Below are 17,953 nucleotides of genomic sequence, written 5' to 3'. Positions count from 1 at the left end.
ATTCTATAAGTGTGGTTAAAATATATATTATTAGACAGTTAATTTTTAAATGTATAAAATACGATAGAATTAAATATCAAAAAAAATAATATTAAAATGTATGGAGTAAATATTTATAAATAGCTAACATTTTGTATTTCCTGTTTCTTGGTTATTGATACCTATCATTACGTCATTTTCATCTCTACTGATTTCATCTCCATCTCCATCTCCATCATCTACATTATTACTGTTGTTTTCAAGTGTATTTAACTCTTCAACACTTTTACTTATGTGCTCTTCACTTTTACTTATATGGTCAGTTTCAACAGCAAGTTTACTTTGTCCTTTCTGACACTTTTTAAGAATCGTAATCACCTCTTTGAATTGCTTCTCTATCGCTGCTATTTCTTCATCTTTAACTCCACCTCCTTCACTATCTTTAAATCTCTTTGCTATAGATACAGATTGAGTTGACGATTCGCGTAAATACGGTAAGAGCTGACGCTTTCGTTGAGCGTTTTCTGGTACAACCCACATAGGAATGTTATCTTGAATTTTAAAAAATAAACATTTTAGTCAATAACAATAAAAATTATACAAAACTTTAATCCACTCATGAAGCTGTATATTGGGAATGGCAACTTAAATAAGAACAATTATACTTCTTTCTAAAATATCAACTTAATAACGAAATATAAGTTTGAGTCCTTCGAATTTCGTAAAATCGAAAATATGGATATTGATTATGTGGTTAAATGTTATGGACATATAATCGACAGTTAAAAAAACTTAGAAGGATTCAAAAAGAAAAAAAAGATGGAATATAATTGGGATAGTCAAATAAATAAATAAATATATACAATAAAAAATTATAAACATATCATCACATCATCCTGCCATGAAATGTAATGTTGCAAGTCACGTCGAGGAAAAGATAATACTTGTATTATGTAAGTACTTACTTAATTTCTTCATAGGCTGCGGTGTACTTATTGGCGTTGAACCTGTATTGTTGGATGTTACGGCCTTCTTTTTCTTTTCCAACGTAATATACGAAGAGAATGTGTACAGATGAGGATTTATAGCAGAATTTAAAGGTAAAATAAAAACTGCGGTCCATGCATAAACTGAACCTGGTATGCTCACAGCTCCACCACGTGCAAGAATTCCCATTAAGATAATTGGCAACCAACAAAACATATCGGTTAACACAATCACTGCCATCTTCGTTGCCATTTTCAATTCTTTCCTCTTGCTGTCATTTCTTATGATATTGTCCTTCAGACGATTTGCTGATCTTTTAACGTTTATATACATTGATACATAGCAAATTGCTATCAGAAGAAAACTTGTCAAATTCAGTCCTAAGAAAACAATGATTGTATACTCAGCAGCAGGAATGTCCTGGTGTGTAATGGGCAAAGCAAGACAAACTGCATTCACACCGTAAAAGTTAGCAAAATAGTCAATGCCAAATAATGGAATAATGCTGATTAAAAATACCACAGCCCAACCAATAACGAGGACACGGATGGCACCCTTTCCTCGCATTCTGAATCTACTAAATGGAAAGACAATGCAAATGAAACGATCGACTGAAATTACTGTCAAAATGTATACAGACATCTCACTTGAGAAAACGGACAAAAATCCAGCGAAGCTGCAAAGTCTACTGTTTCTCCATTGGTTGGCATAGACGACGTAACTATCCCGATAGTAAATGTCAGCGGAAGCTATAACCAATAAATAAATTCCCATGAAGAAATCAGAAACGGCTAGATTCTGGATCAGGTAGCCCTGAACTTTATTTTTCTGCTTATTTTTAAATCGCCAAAGAACTACACAGAAATTTCCAATGAAAGCACTGAGACCTAGAATCCAGACAAACACGCGCAAAGCCTGGTGTCTCATCAGATCCGCGCATGATGAAAACTCGTCTGCTTCCGGGGTGCAAGACGTGGTGGTTGTTGCCAAGCAACAGAACCTGTAGTCATCAGATACCCTAACACAAAAGCAATATAAATACAATAGTCAGCCAATAAAAAAACAGTTCTGCTATAACAATTTATCTAAAAATACAATACAACTTACCATGTATTAACAGTGATAAACTGTATACAAAATCATCAACAAATTTCTACCAATATTAATATTTTAGTATGGTATTTGATGAAATATATGTTTGTTGAATTTGAATACCATTTTATTTCGTCTTTAATGGTAAATGTGATTGATTTTGAGTACAAAAAAAAGATTAGCTTCAATATTCGTTACTTACAAAATCCTCAGCTCCGTTAAAGAATCAAAAGCAGTACCGCTTATTTCATCAATTAAGTTTCCTTGCATGAATCTGAAATGTTTTTGGTTTGAACTTTTGTTTATAATGGTCAATCATATATAACTTAAAGATGTATTGTCCCTTGACTAATTCCAAAAAAATTTTAAAAAAAGATTTCGAAAAAAAGTGGGTCATTTTGAAGTATCATAATAGTTATTAACTTTCACAAAAAAATGAGTAAAAAAAAACCATTTAACTGAAATACAGACGTTTTTTGTTCAAAAATAACTTTGACTTCCAGTCAAAGTTTTCGATCAAAACATATCTCATAATGCAACGCGCTTGTTTGGCTACTCTGTGTGCATAATCATAAAACTTCCTCGCGATCTGTGTGAAAACACTTTCTCAACCGTGACGAGTTGTAAACAATCCTAATTAGCATCATGCATAATGCATACTCGTGGTTTGAAATCTTTGTTTACTTTCGCTCGCGACGATTTTCCAGACGAAATGTAATCAAATTAATTTACCTGTTAATTACGTAAACTTTTTGTTTTTGGCTCGAATTTTCGACTTAAAGTGAATAACTTTAATATTACTTTGATATGGCCAATTTAAATTTAGAATATTTTGACCTTCATTTTTTGTGTTTCAAGGGACAATACATCTTTAATGTGTTCTGGTAGCATTGTTATTTCCTGTATTCCTGGTTCTGTATAATTATTAACATTTTAATTGAGGGATTAATTTTTTATTATATGTTATAATTAATTTTATATTTCCTGGCTAGATTATACAAATTATAAAGAACTGATAAAATACTTACAACTCTATCGTGTTGTTGATGTCAATAAATACGTTATTATCAATTTCTATAAGACCATTGTTGCTGATGTCCCTTTAAGAAATAATATGTATATTATTTGTGTATGTGTTGTAAGTCTTAATTTCGTTTTAATATTATTTTTGATACAAACAATCTGAGAGGCGATGTTTACCTTGAACCTTGAGAACTACGCTCGTTTGTCCCTCTTGATCATTCTTGAGAACTCTTAATTTGTATATGGGTGAAAGTTTAAATAGGGTTCAGACCAACTTTTCTCTAAACTAGATGTTAATCTATTTATGGAAGAAGCGCAAACAACATCTTCGGAGGTGAGTTCCAATACTAAAAAATGTGCCTCCTTACTTCTACTTTAGGTGTGGATCTTGACAACTTTAAAGAATGACCTCGTGTTTTTGTGAAAGTTTATTTCCTAAACATTTCTAAATATTTCTATGTACTCTATATTGTTTTATCGATGTAAGAATTCTTAGAATACGTTACATTGGTAATTTTGCTAAATACTTACAGAATGTTGAGCTTTGTAAGACCCAGAAATGCGTTATCTTCCAACAGAATAATAGAATTCCGGGAAAGATTTCTATAAAATGTTAAATACATTAAGGTATATTTTATTCATAAACTGGTGTTTCTTAAACATTTGTAGTGTGTGCTTGAGCACACACTACAAATGTTTATCAAATATTATTACTACAGTAAATTATTTACTTGTGTAATTGTCCATACACATTGCATCTTCAATTCAAAATTCCATTCACATTTTTACTTATATTATTTCTACAACAAATGCTAATAAGAGTCGGATTTGACATCGAACTCGAACATTAATGACAACACACTCACAGTTTCTTCAAATTGATAAGCGATGCAAATCCACCAGGATTAAGTGATTCAATGTTGTTGTCGGATAGATCTCTGAAAATATAACATTATTAATGACTCTTTCCTTCATTATTTCTAGGTTCGTTGTTGTGAAAAACTAAATTTCTTCAAGAGGAAAATTTATGAAAACTAATGAATGATACTTACAATGTATGAAGAAACGGAAATTTATCAAGAATGACTAAAAAGTCTTCCACAATCGTTCTTTTCTTACGTTTGTCATTTGTACTAATTGGTAGACTTCCACTTAAATCTCTGAAAAACATAGCATCGATATACATCAAACTAATTTACTACTTCTTCAGAATGTTGTTAGATTAATGTACTGTTATTTAGTGGAGACGCCAGGGAGTGTGAATCGCCTTTTCTCCAGTGGGAGAATATTTACAATGTTTGTCGGAGGGGTTAAATAACATTAGAAATAAATACAGGAAGAAAACACACCTTACTGCATTTTAAAATAATCATTATTATTCAGACATATGCCCTTTGAATCACATTGGAATTTTACATTTAAGTCTTTACTTACAGGAATCTAACAGAAGCTGGAATAAGTTGTAGATCTGCGATGGTTAATGTTGTAGGACATTGTACTACAAACCCTGTGCATGTACAGCTTGATGGACAGGATATGTCTAGGAAAGACAACATGGATATTAAGGGTTAAGGTTGCAGGACATTGCACTACAAACCCTGTGCATGTACAGCTTGATGGACAGGATATGTCTAGGAAAGACAACATGGATATTAAGGGTTAAGGTTGCAGGACATTGTACTACAAACCCTGTCCATGTACAGTTTGATGGACAGGATATGTCTAGGAAAGACAACATGGATATTAAGGGTTAATGTTGCAGGACATTGTACTACAAACCCTGTGCACGTACAGCTTGATGGACAGAAAGACAACATGGATATTAAGGGTTAACAGGGCTGTAGCCAGGATCTGTCAAGGGGGGGTTCGCACACTAAGTATTTGGGTCACCCCACCCCCATACCTACCGACCCCCCCCCCCCCCCCTGGGGTGGGCCTGAGGCGAAGCAAATTTTGTTAAATGACACCCCTAGATGGCCGGAAAAGACACTCTCATGCAGCATTCTACCAATGAGCAAAACGATCGTACTTGGACTCGTGGACTATTTAAACGATAACATTTGTTGCCGTATGTTAGATGCGCGTGCTCTGTGCGGAACCGCCGATTGTTTGATCATTTACTCGATATTTTGTTTTGCGTTCAAGTTCAATGCGAACGTACGTCTAGGAGAAGCCCCGAAAAAAGCACACTGGGTGAAGGCAAATGCAATTCTTATTATAGCTCTATCTATAATATTTATTTACAGCAATTTGTTGAGGAAAATAAATATGCCAATGTAAATAGGTGATATTGATACATTTGAGTACGTATCGGCGAAGCAAATTTTGTTAAATGACACCCCTAGATGGCCGGAAAAGACACTCTCATGCAGCATGCTACCAATGAGCAAAACGATCGTACTTGGACTCGTGGACTATTTAAACGATAACATTTGTTGCCGTATGTTAGATGCGCGTGCTCAGTGCGGAACCGCCGATTGTTAGATCATTTACTCGATATTTTGTTTTGCGTTCAAGTTCAATGCGAACGTACGTCTAGGAGAAGCCCCGAAAAAAGCACACTGGGTGAAGGAAAATGCAATTCTTATTATAGCTCTATCTATAATATTTATTTACAGCAATTTGTTGAGGAAATTAAATATGCCAATGTAAATAGGTGATATTGATACATTTGAGTACGTATCGGCGAAGCAATGTTAAATGACACCCCTAGATGGCCGGAAAAGACACTCTCATGCAGCATTCTACCAATGAGCAAAACGATCGTACTTGGACTCGTGGACTATTTAAACGATAACATTTGTTGCCGTATGTTAGATGCGCGTGCTCTGTGCGGAACCGCCGATTGTTTGATCATTTACTCGATATTTTGTTTTGCGTTCAAGTTCAATGCGAACGTACGTCTAGGAGAAGCCCCGAAAAAAGCACACTGGGTGAAGGCAAATGCAATTCTTATTATAGCTCTATCTATAATATTTATTTACTGCAATTTGTTGAGGAAATTAAATATGCCAATGTAAATAGGTGATATTGATACATTTGAGTACGTATCGGCGAAGCAAATTTTGTTAAATGACACCCCTAGATGGCCGGATAAGACACTCTCATGCAGCATGCTACCAATGAGCAAAACGATCGTACTTGGACTCGTGGACTATTTAAACGATAACATTTGTTGCCGTATGTTAGATGCGCGTGCTCTGTGCGGAACCGCCGATTGTTAGATCATTTTACTCGATATTTTGTTTTGCGTTCAAGTTCAATGCGAACGTACGTCTAGGAGAAGCCCCGAAAAAAGCACACTGGGTGAAGGAAAATGCAATTCTTATTATAGCTCTATCTATAATATTTATTTACAGCAATTTGTTGAGGAAATTAAATATGCCAATGTAAATAGGTGATATTGATACATTTGAGTACGTATCGGCTGGTGGTCTAGAAAAAAATAATCGGATGCCATAATGTGAACTACAGTACATGATACCATAGATATTATAGTGTAAAATATTGATATTCACTATAATCCTCTATGATACATTATACTTCATAGCCACACATAAATACTGATGTATGTCGGAAGGCTATATACTTTATGCATGCTGCCTGACTGCCAGTGATCTAAACAATTGGTACGCAGTTGTCTGGCGGTGTCCTTTGTACGAATCGTTCGTCCCCCAGCTCGCTGTGAGACGCGTCAATATCATGTTGATAAAATCGGCAATTCATTTGCAACTCTTAGAAATTTACAGACTATATCGCTCGAAGTACGCTCATACAGGGAAGAAGGTACTGTATGAGTTATTCCGAACGAGTTTACAAATTTTTTTAATTTACGAACAACTTTTTGTAGTGTGGGGCACGTATTTGGACGATTTTCGGAGATGAGGGTGAGGTATTGGGCATGTCGGGGATGGGGGTTCGCAGTCGGTTAAGGGGGGTTCGGTGTAAAGGGGGGGTTCGCCCGAACCATAAAAACCCCCCCTGGCTACGGGCCTGGTTAATGTTGTAGGACATTGTACTACAAACCCTGTGCATGTACAGCTTGATGGACAGGATATGTCTAGGAAAGACAACATGGATAAAGGGTTACCGAAATCAATCTTATTAGAATTAGCTGATAATACAGGGTGACAACAGACATGACAATATATTTTTAATAGCTTTCTTACCACAAAACAAAATTAGAATTAGCTAGTATATTATTCTTACCCGGGGGTTTTGAACAGACATGACAATATATTTGTAATAACTTTCTTACCACAAAACTGTTCATCATCACCAAGTGGACAGTGTTTGACACCATCACAAACCTCCATTGGAGACAAGCACTGCTGGGATGATCGACAATGGTAGTAATCAGAACATGTATAAGAAGCTAAAGAAGATAAAATAAAGAATACTGTAAGCCTACTACAATGGCTTATTTGATTATGTAATAAAGGAATACTATGTAGAGATAAAATCTTATATTTACACATTTTCAATCTTAACTTTATGGTTAAATACGCCTATATGTCATTAAAGGTACTTTATTTTTTTCAGTATTCAAACACAATATTGTGTACTTATTATAGCATTGTTTCAATACATACAACACCCCGTTTCGTCTTCTCCGTTTGGACAATCCCATATCTCATCACATCGACGCCTCATTGGAATACAGTATGAATTTGGACACTTGAACATATAATCTGGACATTCAAAATCCTCTAAAAATAAGATACAAACACCAGTATTAAGTCTGGAAGATTATTTCAGTGAGAATAAACACGTAATCATTTGTTGTACTTACGACAAGAGCCCAGATGTGTAGAATCTCTGCATCCAACTTGAATGCTGTATTGATCTACATCATACAAGCATTTAAGATCTTTGCTGATACAAGCACCATTCTTACACATCTCCTCGCTTTCTAAGCAATAAGTATTGTTAGAGGCTTCGTTATAGTCTATAAAAACGTATTTTAAGAAAATTATCATTATTGCAGTGCCCAGAGGAAAAACAGGCATTGAAATATGTCGACAAAACATCCGTGGCCTCCAGCGTTGGAGGGCCACTTAGAGTTGGGGGCTTCAGACCTCTGCGTTACGCCACTGGACAAACTATGTCAATACAATACAAGGAATGTTATAAAGCATTATAATACTGAGATAGCCGAGTTAAATAAATAGAGCAACTTACAACACTCTACAGGTTCGTCCTCGTAATTTCTTCCTCTACAATCTTTGGTTGCGTCACATACGGCATGGTTTGGAATACAACTTCCATCATGGCACTGGAAAAATCCACCGGCGCAGTTCACTGATAAAAATATACATAATATATTTGAAAACGATAAAATTGTGAACATACAAAATATAACACCACTATTATAATATTGCTATGTCATTTTTGTAAAGATAATATAGATAATAATTCTCAAAAAAAAAATGTTTAAAGGGCCAAACAAATAGAAATGGTTGCGTGAATGTAAATGATGCCATACCACAATCAGCTTCATCTTCTCCAGCGACACAATTAGTGACACCATTGCAAACTAAAGTATTGTTAATACAAAACCCAGTTTGACATTTGAACTCATCTTCTGAACAACTCGGGAATACTGTAAGAAACAATTTAATGTACATACATGAATAGATAAGAAGCTTACAGAAATAAAATTAGTGATTAAGAGAGATAGAATTTCATTGTAACGGAATATTTTGTAATGGAAACGAATGGATTTATCAGAGAATAGTGAAATTATACTTTGGTGAATTTATTAGGAAACTTGGCATTCATAGGTTAGACCTAAAGAAAGAAGTAAACATCTCAATCATAGAAATAATATAAACAATTATAATTAAACTTACTACAACCAGATTCATCGGCTCCACCTCTCAACTGGTTTATACCATCACATATCAGAGACAAGGATAAACAGTTATTAACTACTAGTGCATAACCATCTGGACAAGAAGAAACTGAGAACAAAATAATAATATGGTGAACTATTAAAATACAAGTTGAATTGGAATTATGAAACTTCATTTAAAAACAAAAGACATTTTGACAAACAACTACACGTTCACAATTAATTATCTCACGCATCACAAAAAAATTGTAATGTCATAATCGAAATATTCTTAGAAAACAACGGCAACTATAATTAGACTGAATGTTCTTCAACTTACAATCACATGCAGCTTCATCGCTTGAGTCAAAACAATCGTTATTTCCATCACAGACGTACGCTGACGCAATGCAATCTCCAGATCCACATTGAAACTGGTGAGTACTTTGACAGGGTGAAATATCAACAGTGGAAGGCACCTTTAACACAACTTCTTCTATGTTTACTGTAAAATAACAAATATTATTGTTTCGTGTATCCTCAATAAATTTAATCTTTATAATTTGAGATTCTGTAATGTACTCACCATAATTGGGTAAAGGCTGCTCACAAATGAAATGCCTTCCTCCTTATAATGTTAGATTCTGTAATGTACTCATAATTGGGTAAATGTTGTTCACAAATGAAATGCCTTTCTCCTTATAATGTTAGATTCTGTAATGTACTCACCATAGTTGGGTAAAGGCTGCTCACAAATGAAATGCCTTCCTCCTTCAAACGAACATGCAATAGCTAGCCATTGGTCTGTTCTTAACACTGACGTCATCTCAATTACAGTGCATGATTCGATATTACTACTCTCCGGTTGGTGGTACTCGAACTCGTCGGTAGTATATCTGAATAAAAAAATTGTATTGACAAAATTATCGTTGTGATGTTTTATAGTCTTAGAAATACTAAACGATTGGAAGTTACTACTACACTAAACATGACTCAATGTATAGGTGCAGTCTGGTCCAACGTTGTGGAATGAATTGGAAACAGAAAGGACCAGTTAAAAAAAAAAACTTTTTAGTAAAACCGTTATGAAATCTTATTAGACATAATATTAATTGTTGGGGTTTTATTTTTGGGTTTTTATTTCTTCATTAAATGCATTACTCTTTTGTGTTACCTATGTGTATTTTATTGAAGAAAATAGAGATTGATTTGATTTGATGTATTGTTTTTTTTTTGTAGCGGTTTGTCATGTGACAAGTTTTTTACTAATTTCGATCCCTGAATGTTGTACCTTTATACTTTAGTTAAATTGCTTTACCATATTTGGACAGTTTCGAAATAAAGTGAGTGTCATTTGTACTAAATGTTACTATGAATCATACAGTTGCTTACACAGACGATAAATACCAATCCATGTAGCTGGCTGGTCTTCCATCGATCCAACGAAAAAGTTGACGACCAGCTGACTCTCGTACCAAACCTTTTCCAATAAAAACAAATCTACTATTTACTTAAAATAGCTAACAGGAGGGTTTATAATTAGCTTTGCACTTTAAACTACCATTTTAAAAATAAATATTGAAATATCCGTTGTGCAATGCCTGTTAAAATATTTCTCAAATTCAAGTTTATTTGATCTTACCGATATAAACGTATTCTCCAATAGCTTCTGGCTTATTGATAATTATAGAATGAATATACTGCATTTCATCATATGTACATACACTTGCAAGATTACCACCAATAGAAGCACAATTTTTCTGAGCTGTGTTCCAATCCATAAATGCGTCAGACGTTTGAAATAAATAACACTGTTCATTGTATTTGCTCCAGCCTTGTGGACAAGAACCTAAAATAGATATGGTTATCAATATCATTACCACTAAATATTTGAACCCTCAAGATTTAGCTACCAAAACATAACTACTAACAGTTTTAGTTTTATGAAAATTAATGAGATCTATATCTAGTTTAAATTATTATCTAATATTCAATTATAAATAAATACATCTTGAACCCGCCTATGATAATCGGCCCCAAGATATTTACCTGTTACATTCTTATCAATCAAATTTGGTTCAAATTTCCTTTCTTCATAGCGTGCCACAAACCCGGTTCCCTCATCTCTTCCATTTGTTTCAAATACTATACGTAAATAATTAGTAAGAGAAGTTATTGGAGCATCGTCATCTTTAGGCTGTTGACAATACTTTGGCCTGACTTCGTCGTCATTGTTAGTACCACCTTCGCTAATAGATATTCTAATAAAATCTTCTTTACATTCTGCATCTCCGGGTAGGATATCTACATCAAGTATTTCAAAGTATACGTATGATCCGATAGATACATATATATTCCATTCCATCACACAATCAGGTTCGTAAGGATGAGGATAGTTCCTAGAAGCTATCATACCACTTGAACTGTCACAGTCCCATTTTTTACACATATTCGTACCAACTCTGCATCCAGGAACATCTATAGCAAATAAACCACAACAATTATAATGTTGTATTTAATGAGAGTGATATAATGTACAAGTAAAGTGGGTGAATGTTCCAGTGTTGCTAAAACCGAATGAATGACCAAACTGGGATTACATATTAGGCTATAACAATTTATTCCAAAATAATTCTAATAAGACATCCTTTTATTGGCCCTGGCTGTTGGATGTGAATTAAAGTATTAAAGAATAAGAACTAATTAATTAATAAAACACGTCTCATTGCATATTATGGTTTTGCTTATTAAATAACATTAATTCAACTGACCTACAGTTGTGTATGAAGCTTCAAATCCACTAGTTTCTTCACCAGGTCCAGTTATAAGTTCAATAAAAACCGTACTGGTTGTTGACCTAACGGTTGGCATCAGTGATCCACATCTTTGACCAGTTAAACTCACAGAGTCTCCACCTAATACTTCTAACGTGTCTTTACATGAACCATCCACGTTAGTAGCGATGTCAAAACTATAAAACTCAATCTCAATATATTTATTTCTTCCGACTTGGATGTCAAACCGACAATTTGCAAACTCTTGAACTGGTCTTGGAAAGTTTGGAGTTGATATTAATCCGCTGGGTTGTGTATACACCGATTCAACGCCACACCCATAGTCGCATTCCTCGCTTTCACAATCTATATGATACGAGTAATATCCTTATTGAGCATGCATTTTTTACGAATAACTACTGTTTTGATAAATAAATAATTAAAGTTAAATTAGATAGAGTAGTTTAATTGGACCAATGTAAACCAGGTGTAGCATAGTGATAATGCAAGCGTATTTAATATCATATTTGCAGATATTTAATTACAATAAGAAATATTTACCTAATTCTGTGTAAAATGCTTCAAATCCGATTTTGTGAGGAACAACACTTGTCAGATCGCCAATTTCGAGTACAATGTTTAATTTATTTGATCGACTTAAAATAGTTAACTCATCAACGCTATTGCATATTACTGATATGTTGGTGCCACGGCCATTAGATACCTCACTGACAACCAGGCTGTCAATACAAATTGGTGATCCATCACCTGCTGCTGATCGAAGAACCACTTCACGGAAATAAATTCTGATAAAAGCAATAATTGTGTAAAGAGGTACAGTAATCTATTAATATTGTTCTATTCAATCAACAAGAGTCTTAAAAGCAAGATTCTCATTGAAATATCAACTAATTAATAATACATTACGATGAATAGGTAGATGGACCTACGAAAACCGGCCATAACATTGTGGCAATACATGTTATTATTGATGGCACACCTAAATTAAACATTCTGCATGCTCTCGTTAATTAATTGTTATCGACACGAGAAATGAAAAAGCAAATTTCAATTTTATATAATGAAACCCTATTACTCAATAATAATGTGAATTATGTTGATAAAAAGTTTGTGGTACACCATGTATATTAGTTCCGAAACGAACTGTTGAGTTTTTCGACGTTTCTATCAATATGCTTTGATATACGTGATGTACCGCAAACTTTATATCAACATTTGATTTCGCCTTGCAAACCTTCAAACAATATAATGTAAATAATCTTTCTATAAAATGATATTTTGCTAAAACAAATAATCTAACAAAGTGTAACAAAAATGTATTAGTATACAGCAGTATGTACGTTAAAGCAGTCCTGCGTTAAAGTTAATGTTTAGAATTGTTTTGCCGTTTTGTTAAGAACATAAATGTATTGTGTAGCAGTAGTTACCTTAAGGCAAATTTTCTTTTCTTTAATCCTTTGGGCCTATGTTTTAAGCTATTGTTTTGTTTTATTCTATAAGTGAAAATCGGAATAAAGATTGAATTTTCAATTTCAATAAAGCACTTATTTTCTTCCTTTAACATAATATAGTAAACAAATAAATACAACAATATGAATACATGTTAAGATATGACTATGAAAGTACAGTATAGATGGATTAAGTAAAGGAAGAGGAAAATGCCCGAGAAGATAACAATCTATTAAATGGTACAAAGAAACACAATGCAGGACGTATAGACACAATGCAGGACGTATAGACACAATGCAGGACGTATAGACACAATGCAGGACGTATAGACACAATGCAGGACGTATAGACACACAACAGAAATAACAAGAATTATAAACTACAGTGGTATCAAATCATTAATAGAATCATCTAACTTACTGGACATATTTTGAGCTATTAACACAAACTTCAAACTTCCATTTGGTGTTGATATTAAAGAAAGGTGCAAAATGAAAACATCCTATAAACCCATAACCATCATCAAATATCACTGAACTGTTTGGGTTCATGTCATAACACATCAATACGGTAAATTCTGAAAAAATTGAAAGAAAAATATATCATTATTTATTTATTGAAATGTTACATCTTTATGTAGTTTCAGCGAATTGAATATATTTAAAGATGTATTATACCCCAAAAACATGAAAAATGAACATTAATAAAATCAGACTTTGAATATTTCATTTTGTAGTTTTTATAAAGTTCCGTAGAAGAGACTCTAACAAAATAACGCTTTCACTTATAAAAAAACCAAAATAAACGGTTAAATTTAATTCAAACTCATTGACTGGCAGTCATTTTGACTATACTTTTTTGCTTTAACCTACAGTTTCATCAGGTAAACAATTTTCGATCCAATTTTTGTTTACAGAATATAACCGTAATTTTTTGCTCTAATAAAAAAAAAAGATTTAATCGTGTTCATTCAATTCTCTGAAAACACAGGATGTTCAATCAACTAAATTGTTTTCTAAATCATACCAGTTGATTAAAATAACATCACCTTTAATACAAGCATACAGACCGCAATCAACTACAGAATCTGGAGGAACCGTTGTCATGGCATCTGATGTTCTGCAAGATGTACTAGATCCGTAAATCTAAAAATAATAAAATATATGAGTTTGTTTAATACCAGTGTTACTTTGGGCAAAATCAGTACCTACTAACAGACAAAGTAAGCAAGTACCAATGAATTCGTTCGACAAAGTAAGTAAGTAAGTACAAATGAATTGGTTCGACAAAGTAAGTACCGGTAAGTAAGTAAGTAAGTACCAATGAATTCGGTCGACAGACAAAGTAAGTAAGTACCAATGAATTGGTTCGACAAAGTAAGTAAGTAAGTAAGTAAGTACCAATGAATTCGTTCGACAGACAAAATCACCTGACATCGATTTTAGTATTGACTTAAATCATACGACACAATTTTCTGGGTATTTTTTTGGAATTTTTGTTAAAATATAAAAGCATCATCTGCATACGTATAAGTTACTTACAGATGAACTATTTGCTAATTGTGCATTCAATTCTTGACACATTTCCAAAGCGTCCATCTCATTTGTTAAATCATCAAGTACAGTATAACATTGATTATTTGAATCTAAATTAACCCATCTTACGCCGTCCATAGTTTCTGACAATATTGTACACCCATCTTAAAATAAAAATAAATTCTGTAATACAGTTTTATTTTAATTATTAGCAATAATTCAGAAAGTGTGCATGCAAATCCTTTTGCATCGTTTGTCAATGGTGTGTTACCACAAAATTACGTATCACTAGGTTACAATGAATACACAAACTAAACAAAGGAGTATTGTGAACAAAACAAAATTAAAACGTATTTAGTTACTTTGACAAGTACTACCATCATCTGCAATGTAATAATGTTCCGGACACGTACAGTAGTATGCTCCAGGTGTGTTTACACAATCGTGTGAACACAGGTCATCTCTTACACACTCGTCAAGATCTGTAAATTATTTATTAATGTAGTATTGTTTAATTAAGTAATTTATGATTGTTTTATTTATGATACTATGTCAATCAAAGACTCTCTCGATCGAGCTCTCGAAAAACTTTCGTAAAAGCAGAAGCTGATATAAGCTACTTACAAATAATAGAATGATATGTCTATTTCTTGAATACTATAGTATGGGTTAACCTAAATAATAATTAACTAATAATTAACATTTTTGTACAAAATCTTACCAATCTGACAGAGAGTTGCTCTAGATGCTGATAAGTAATCATCACAATCAAATAGATTCCAGTCCTGATTGTCTAAATCATCGAGGGCAACGCATTGGTTGTCATTTATCACAACTGGTTGATCTCTAAAATTACTGTAAAGTACCGGTGTTGAATCTACCCACAAAAGCTCTCCCACAGAATTACTAGATGCTCCAATAATATACAGATTGTACGTATCACGTCTGAACGGATTAGACATTTGAATAAAATGTGCTTCATCTTCTGAGCGGACAATTGCCCTTTGAGCCCCAGCGGAAAAGATTTCATGACACGCGGCTTCATCACTACTTTCAACTGTTCCGAAGCAAAAGCCGTTATATGCTTCTTGGCCAGCTCCAACACAAAGGGCGCCTCTTTCTAAAACAGGAAAAATACCCTTATAAACGATGATTTAAATGCATAATTATAAGCCATTTGTATATATATCTTATGTATATTTGTTTTGGTGCCTTTTGTAAAACGTATTTTGTATCTAAAGATTGATTATTATTTATTCATTGGTATTTATTCATAAAACAAAAAAGATTAAAACATGGATTACGTTTCAATTCCTAAGGATAGAAATATGTCGTTAAGTTACTTACAATATAAATATCTATTACGTATTTGCTTTGATATTCGTGACAGTCTGTCTGTCCACTTGTGTAAAAGTATACATAGAAGGCCATATGAATCTGTACAACCAACAAATACATTACGTAGATAGTAACAAGAAAGTTATCTTACCCGCCAGTGAACAGCCCAATAGTTCAAATTGTAAGTAAGATAGGTATGTACCAGAGGAAGTGTAGAAAGTTACTTGGTTTGTGGTGATTGGTCGACCAAACCAATGTGTTATTTCGACAAGTTGAACCTCGCCACCAAGAAACATCTACAACATAAAATGTTTAGTTATAGTTTAGTTTAATTTTTTAATAAATACATGTTCTTAAAATACATATGATAATACCAATTTCAATGATGAGTTTTTTCATAATCTTATTTTGAAAAAGGAGTGAATATAAACATTATTGAATGTTGTTTTGAATATTCATTATATTAATTTACTTTTTAATTTAATCTTTATTACCGGTAATCACTTCAGTACAGGATAGTAATAGGCCTAATGTTATAGTAATCCAGGATTAATCTAAATCATTTCAAAACAAATTTAGTTTCAGATTTTGTGAAGAGAAAAGTAAAATCGCAAACCTCTGTTTCACCGTTTATTGTTTGGTATGTTAAGGTTTCATTTTGATACATATATTCAATCCAAAACAACAACTCTTCTGGCGTTGCAAAACTGACAGTTGTAAGTGTAATTGTACCATGTATTAAATGCAGATCTGGGAATGATACTCTGTAGTAACCATAACGCGTTGCTGCCGAAGTTAAGCCTCTAAGGTGTATAATAGGTCCATACAATCTAAGAGATCCTGGGTATGAAGCTCCAGACCACATGATCTCTATCTGGTCGTCAGTAATTTCACCGGATTCAATTCCTAATCTTCCTGAACATGCTAGCAAATATTAAATATATTGAAGGATTCAATTATTTATTTAGGTTAGGTATTTTGAATAATGATTGTATTGTCAGTATGTCGTGAATACAACACAGATGCTGATGTTGATTCATTTGTATAGCACGTTCCACAGACACTTAATGCGCTTTAATGAAGTTGGGTGAAAAAGAGAAAAACAAAAGACAAACAAAGACGATTGTTGTTGAAATTAACAATTAGGCCTAATTGCCTTTACGATTAATTAATAAGAACTAAGTAAACTTTTATTTAAAATGGTTTTCTTTCTATTGCTACCAAACAATTGTATAATTTTGACGAATAATTCAGTAATACTGAATACCTACCTTTATATTCGCAAGCTACTATCTCGAACGACATGGCGATATCACCAGACCACTGTATTGGACGAATAGTCAGACTGACGGCATTATCAAGTACTGTACCCAGGTCAATGTAGGCTAAATCGTAGGAATTTACGTTTGCTAAAAATTCCTAAGAAAAGGAAATACAACATAGGCCTATTTATTCTGATTACTCATTAAGTTATTCGTTAGATGAACATTCAAATTTCCAAAGGGTGTAGTGAAACATAAATTAAAGGATAAGTCGGAAACTAATCTTTACTATTTGATGTGTTAAAATAAAAAATATTACTTTGATAAATCCATTTGAATCTAGTACAGCTAAAGGAAGTTCGTTGTCGTACGAGTAGCGAAGCGTAAACTTTTCAACCCAAAGATTATTTTCACATCCTCGCATAACGATGCCATGGATAGTCATAGGAGGAAAGAACACTTGTATCCAAGGTTGGTCATCAGATACAGCCGGCCTCCAACATGATACTGAATAAGAGAGGCTATCCAAACGAACAGCTGATGGGAGATGGTTTTCGTCTAGAGCTGAAGATGCAGTGAACGAGTTATCGACAATCTGACCAGATGATATCCCAGCTGTTGAGTCACACTCTGCGTAAATTAAAATATAACTATATTATA

At 33.5% G+C, this 17,953-nt stretch overlaps 1 protein-coding gene across 1 annotated transcript; it reads right to left on the bottom strand.

The window, feature by feature from the left end:
* Positions 1-123: 123 nt before the first annotated feature.
* LOC140062605 (uncharacterized) lies at positions 124-17,819 on the bottom strand. The gene is made up of 31 exons (XM_072108892.1): positions 17,613-17,819; positions 17,303-17,450; positions 16,648-16,955; positions 16,183-16,327; positions 15,415-15,813; positions 15,056-15,175; positions 14,700-14,857; positions 14,207-14,303; positions 13,579-13,735; positions 13,137-13,202; positions 12,250-12,494; positions 11,686-12,054; positions 10,964-11,392; positions 10,557-10,763; positions 10,307-10,394; positions 9,644-9,810; positions 9,255-9,419; positions 8,934-9,044; positions 8,567-8,683; positions 8,263-8,382; positions 7,874-8,029; positions 7,674-7,790; positions 7,340-7,456; positions 4,516-4,621; positions 4,134-4,241; positions 3,948-4,019; positions 3,613-3,684; positions 3,087-3,158; positions 2,261-2,332; positions 945-1,984; positions 124-530 (listed from the first exon to the last, which is right to left on the bottom strand). Exons 1-31 carry the CDS (start codon positions 17,736-17,738, stop codon positions 124-126), a joined length of 6,081 nt encoding a protein of 2,026 aa, XP_071964993.1. The 5' UTR covers positions 17,739-17,819.
* Positions 17,820-17,953: the final 134 nt, after the last annotated feature.

The sequence above is a fragment of the Antedon mediterranea genome, chromosome 11 (assembly GCF_964355755.1).
Source record: "Antedon mediterranea chromosome 11, ecAntMedi1.1, whole genome shotgun sequence".
In the NCBI taxonomy this organism is placed as follows: domain Eukaryota; kingdom Metazoa; phylum Echinodermata; class Crinoidea; order Comatulida; family Antedonidae; genus Antedon; species Antedon mediterranea.
The sequence above is the reverse complement of the archived record's forward strand: the minus strand, read 5'-3'. Positions and strand labels throughout refer to the sequence as shown.

Coding starts and splice junctions, on each gene's coding strand:
- LOC140062605 (XM_072108892.1), bottom strand. CDS start 17,738: ATGACTATCCATGGCATCGTTATGCGAGGATGTGAAAATAATCTTTGG. Junction 15,176..15,414: donor AGCAACTCTCTGTCAGATTG/GTAAGATTTTGT, acceptor AATAATTTACAG/ATCTTGACGAGTGTGTAAGA. Junction 8,030..8,262: donor GGACGAACCTGTAGAGTGTT/GTAAGTTGCTCT, acceptor ACGTTTTTATAG/ACTATAACGAAGCCTCTAAC.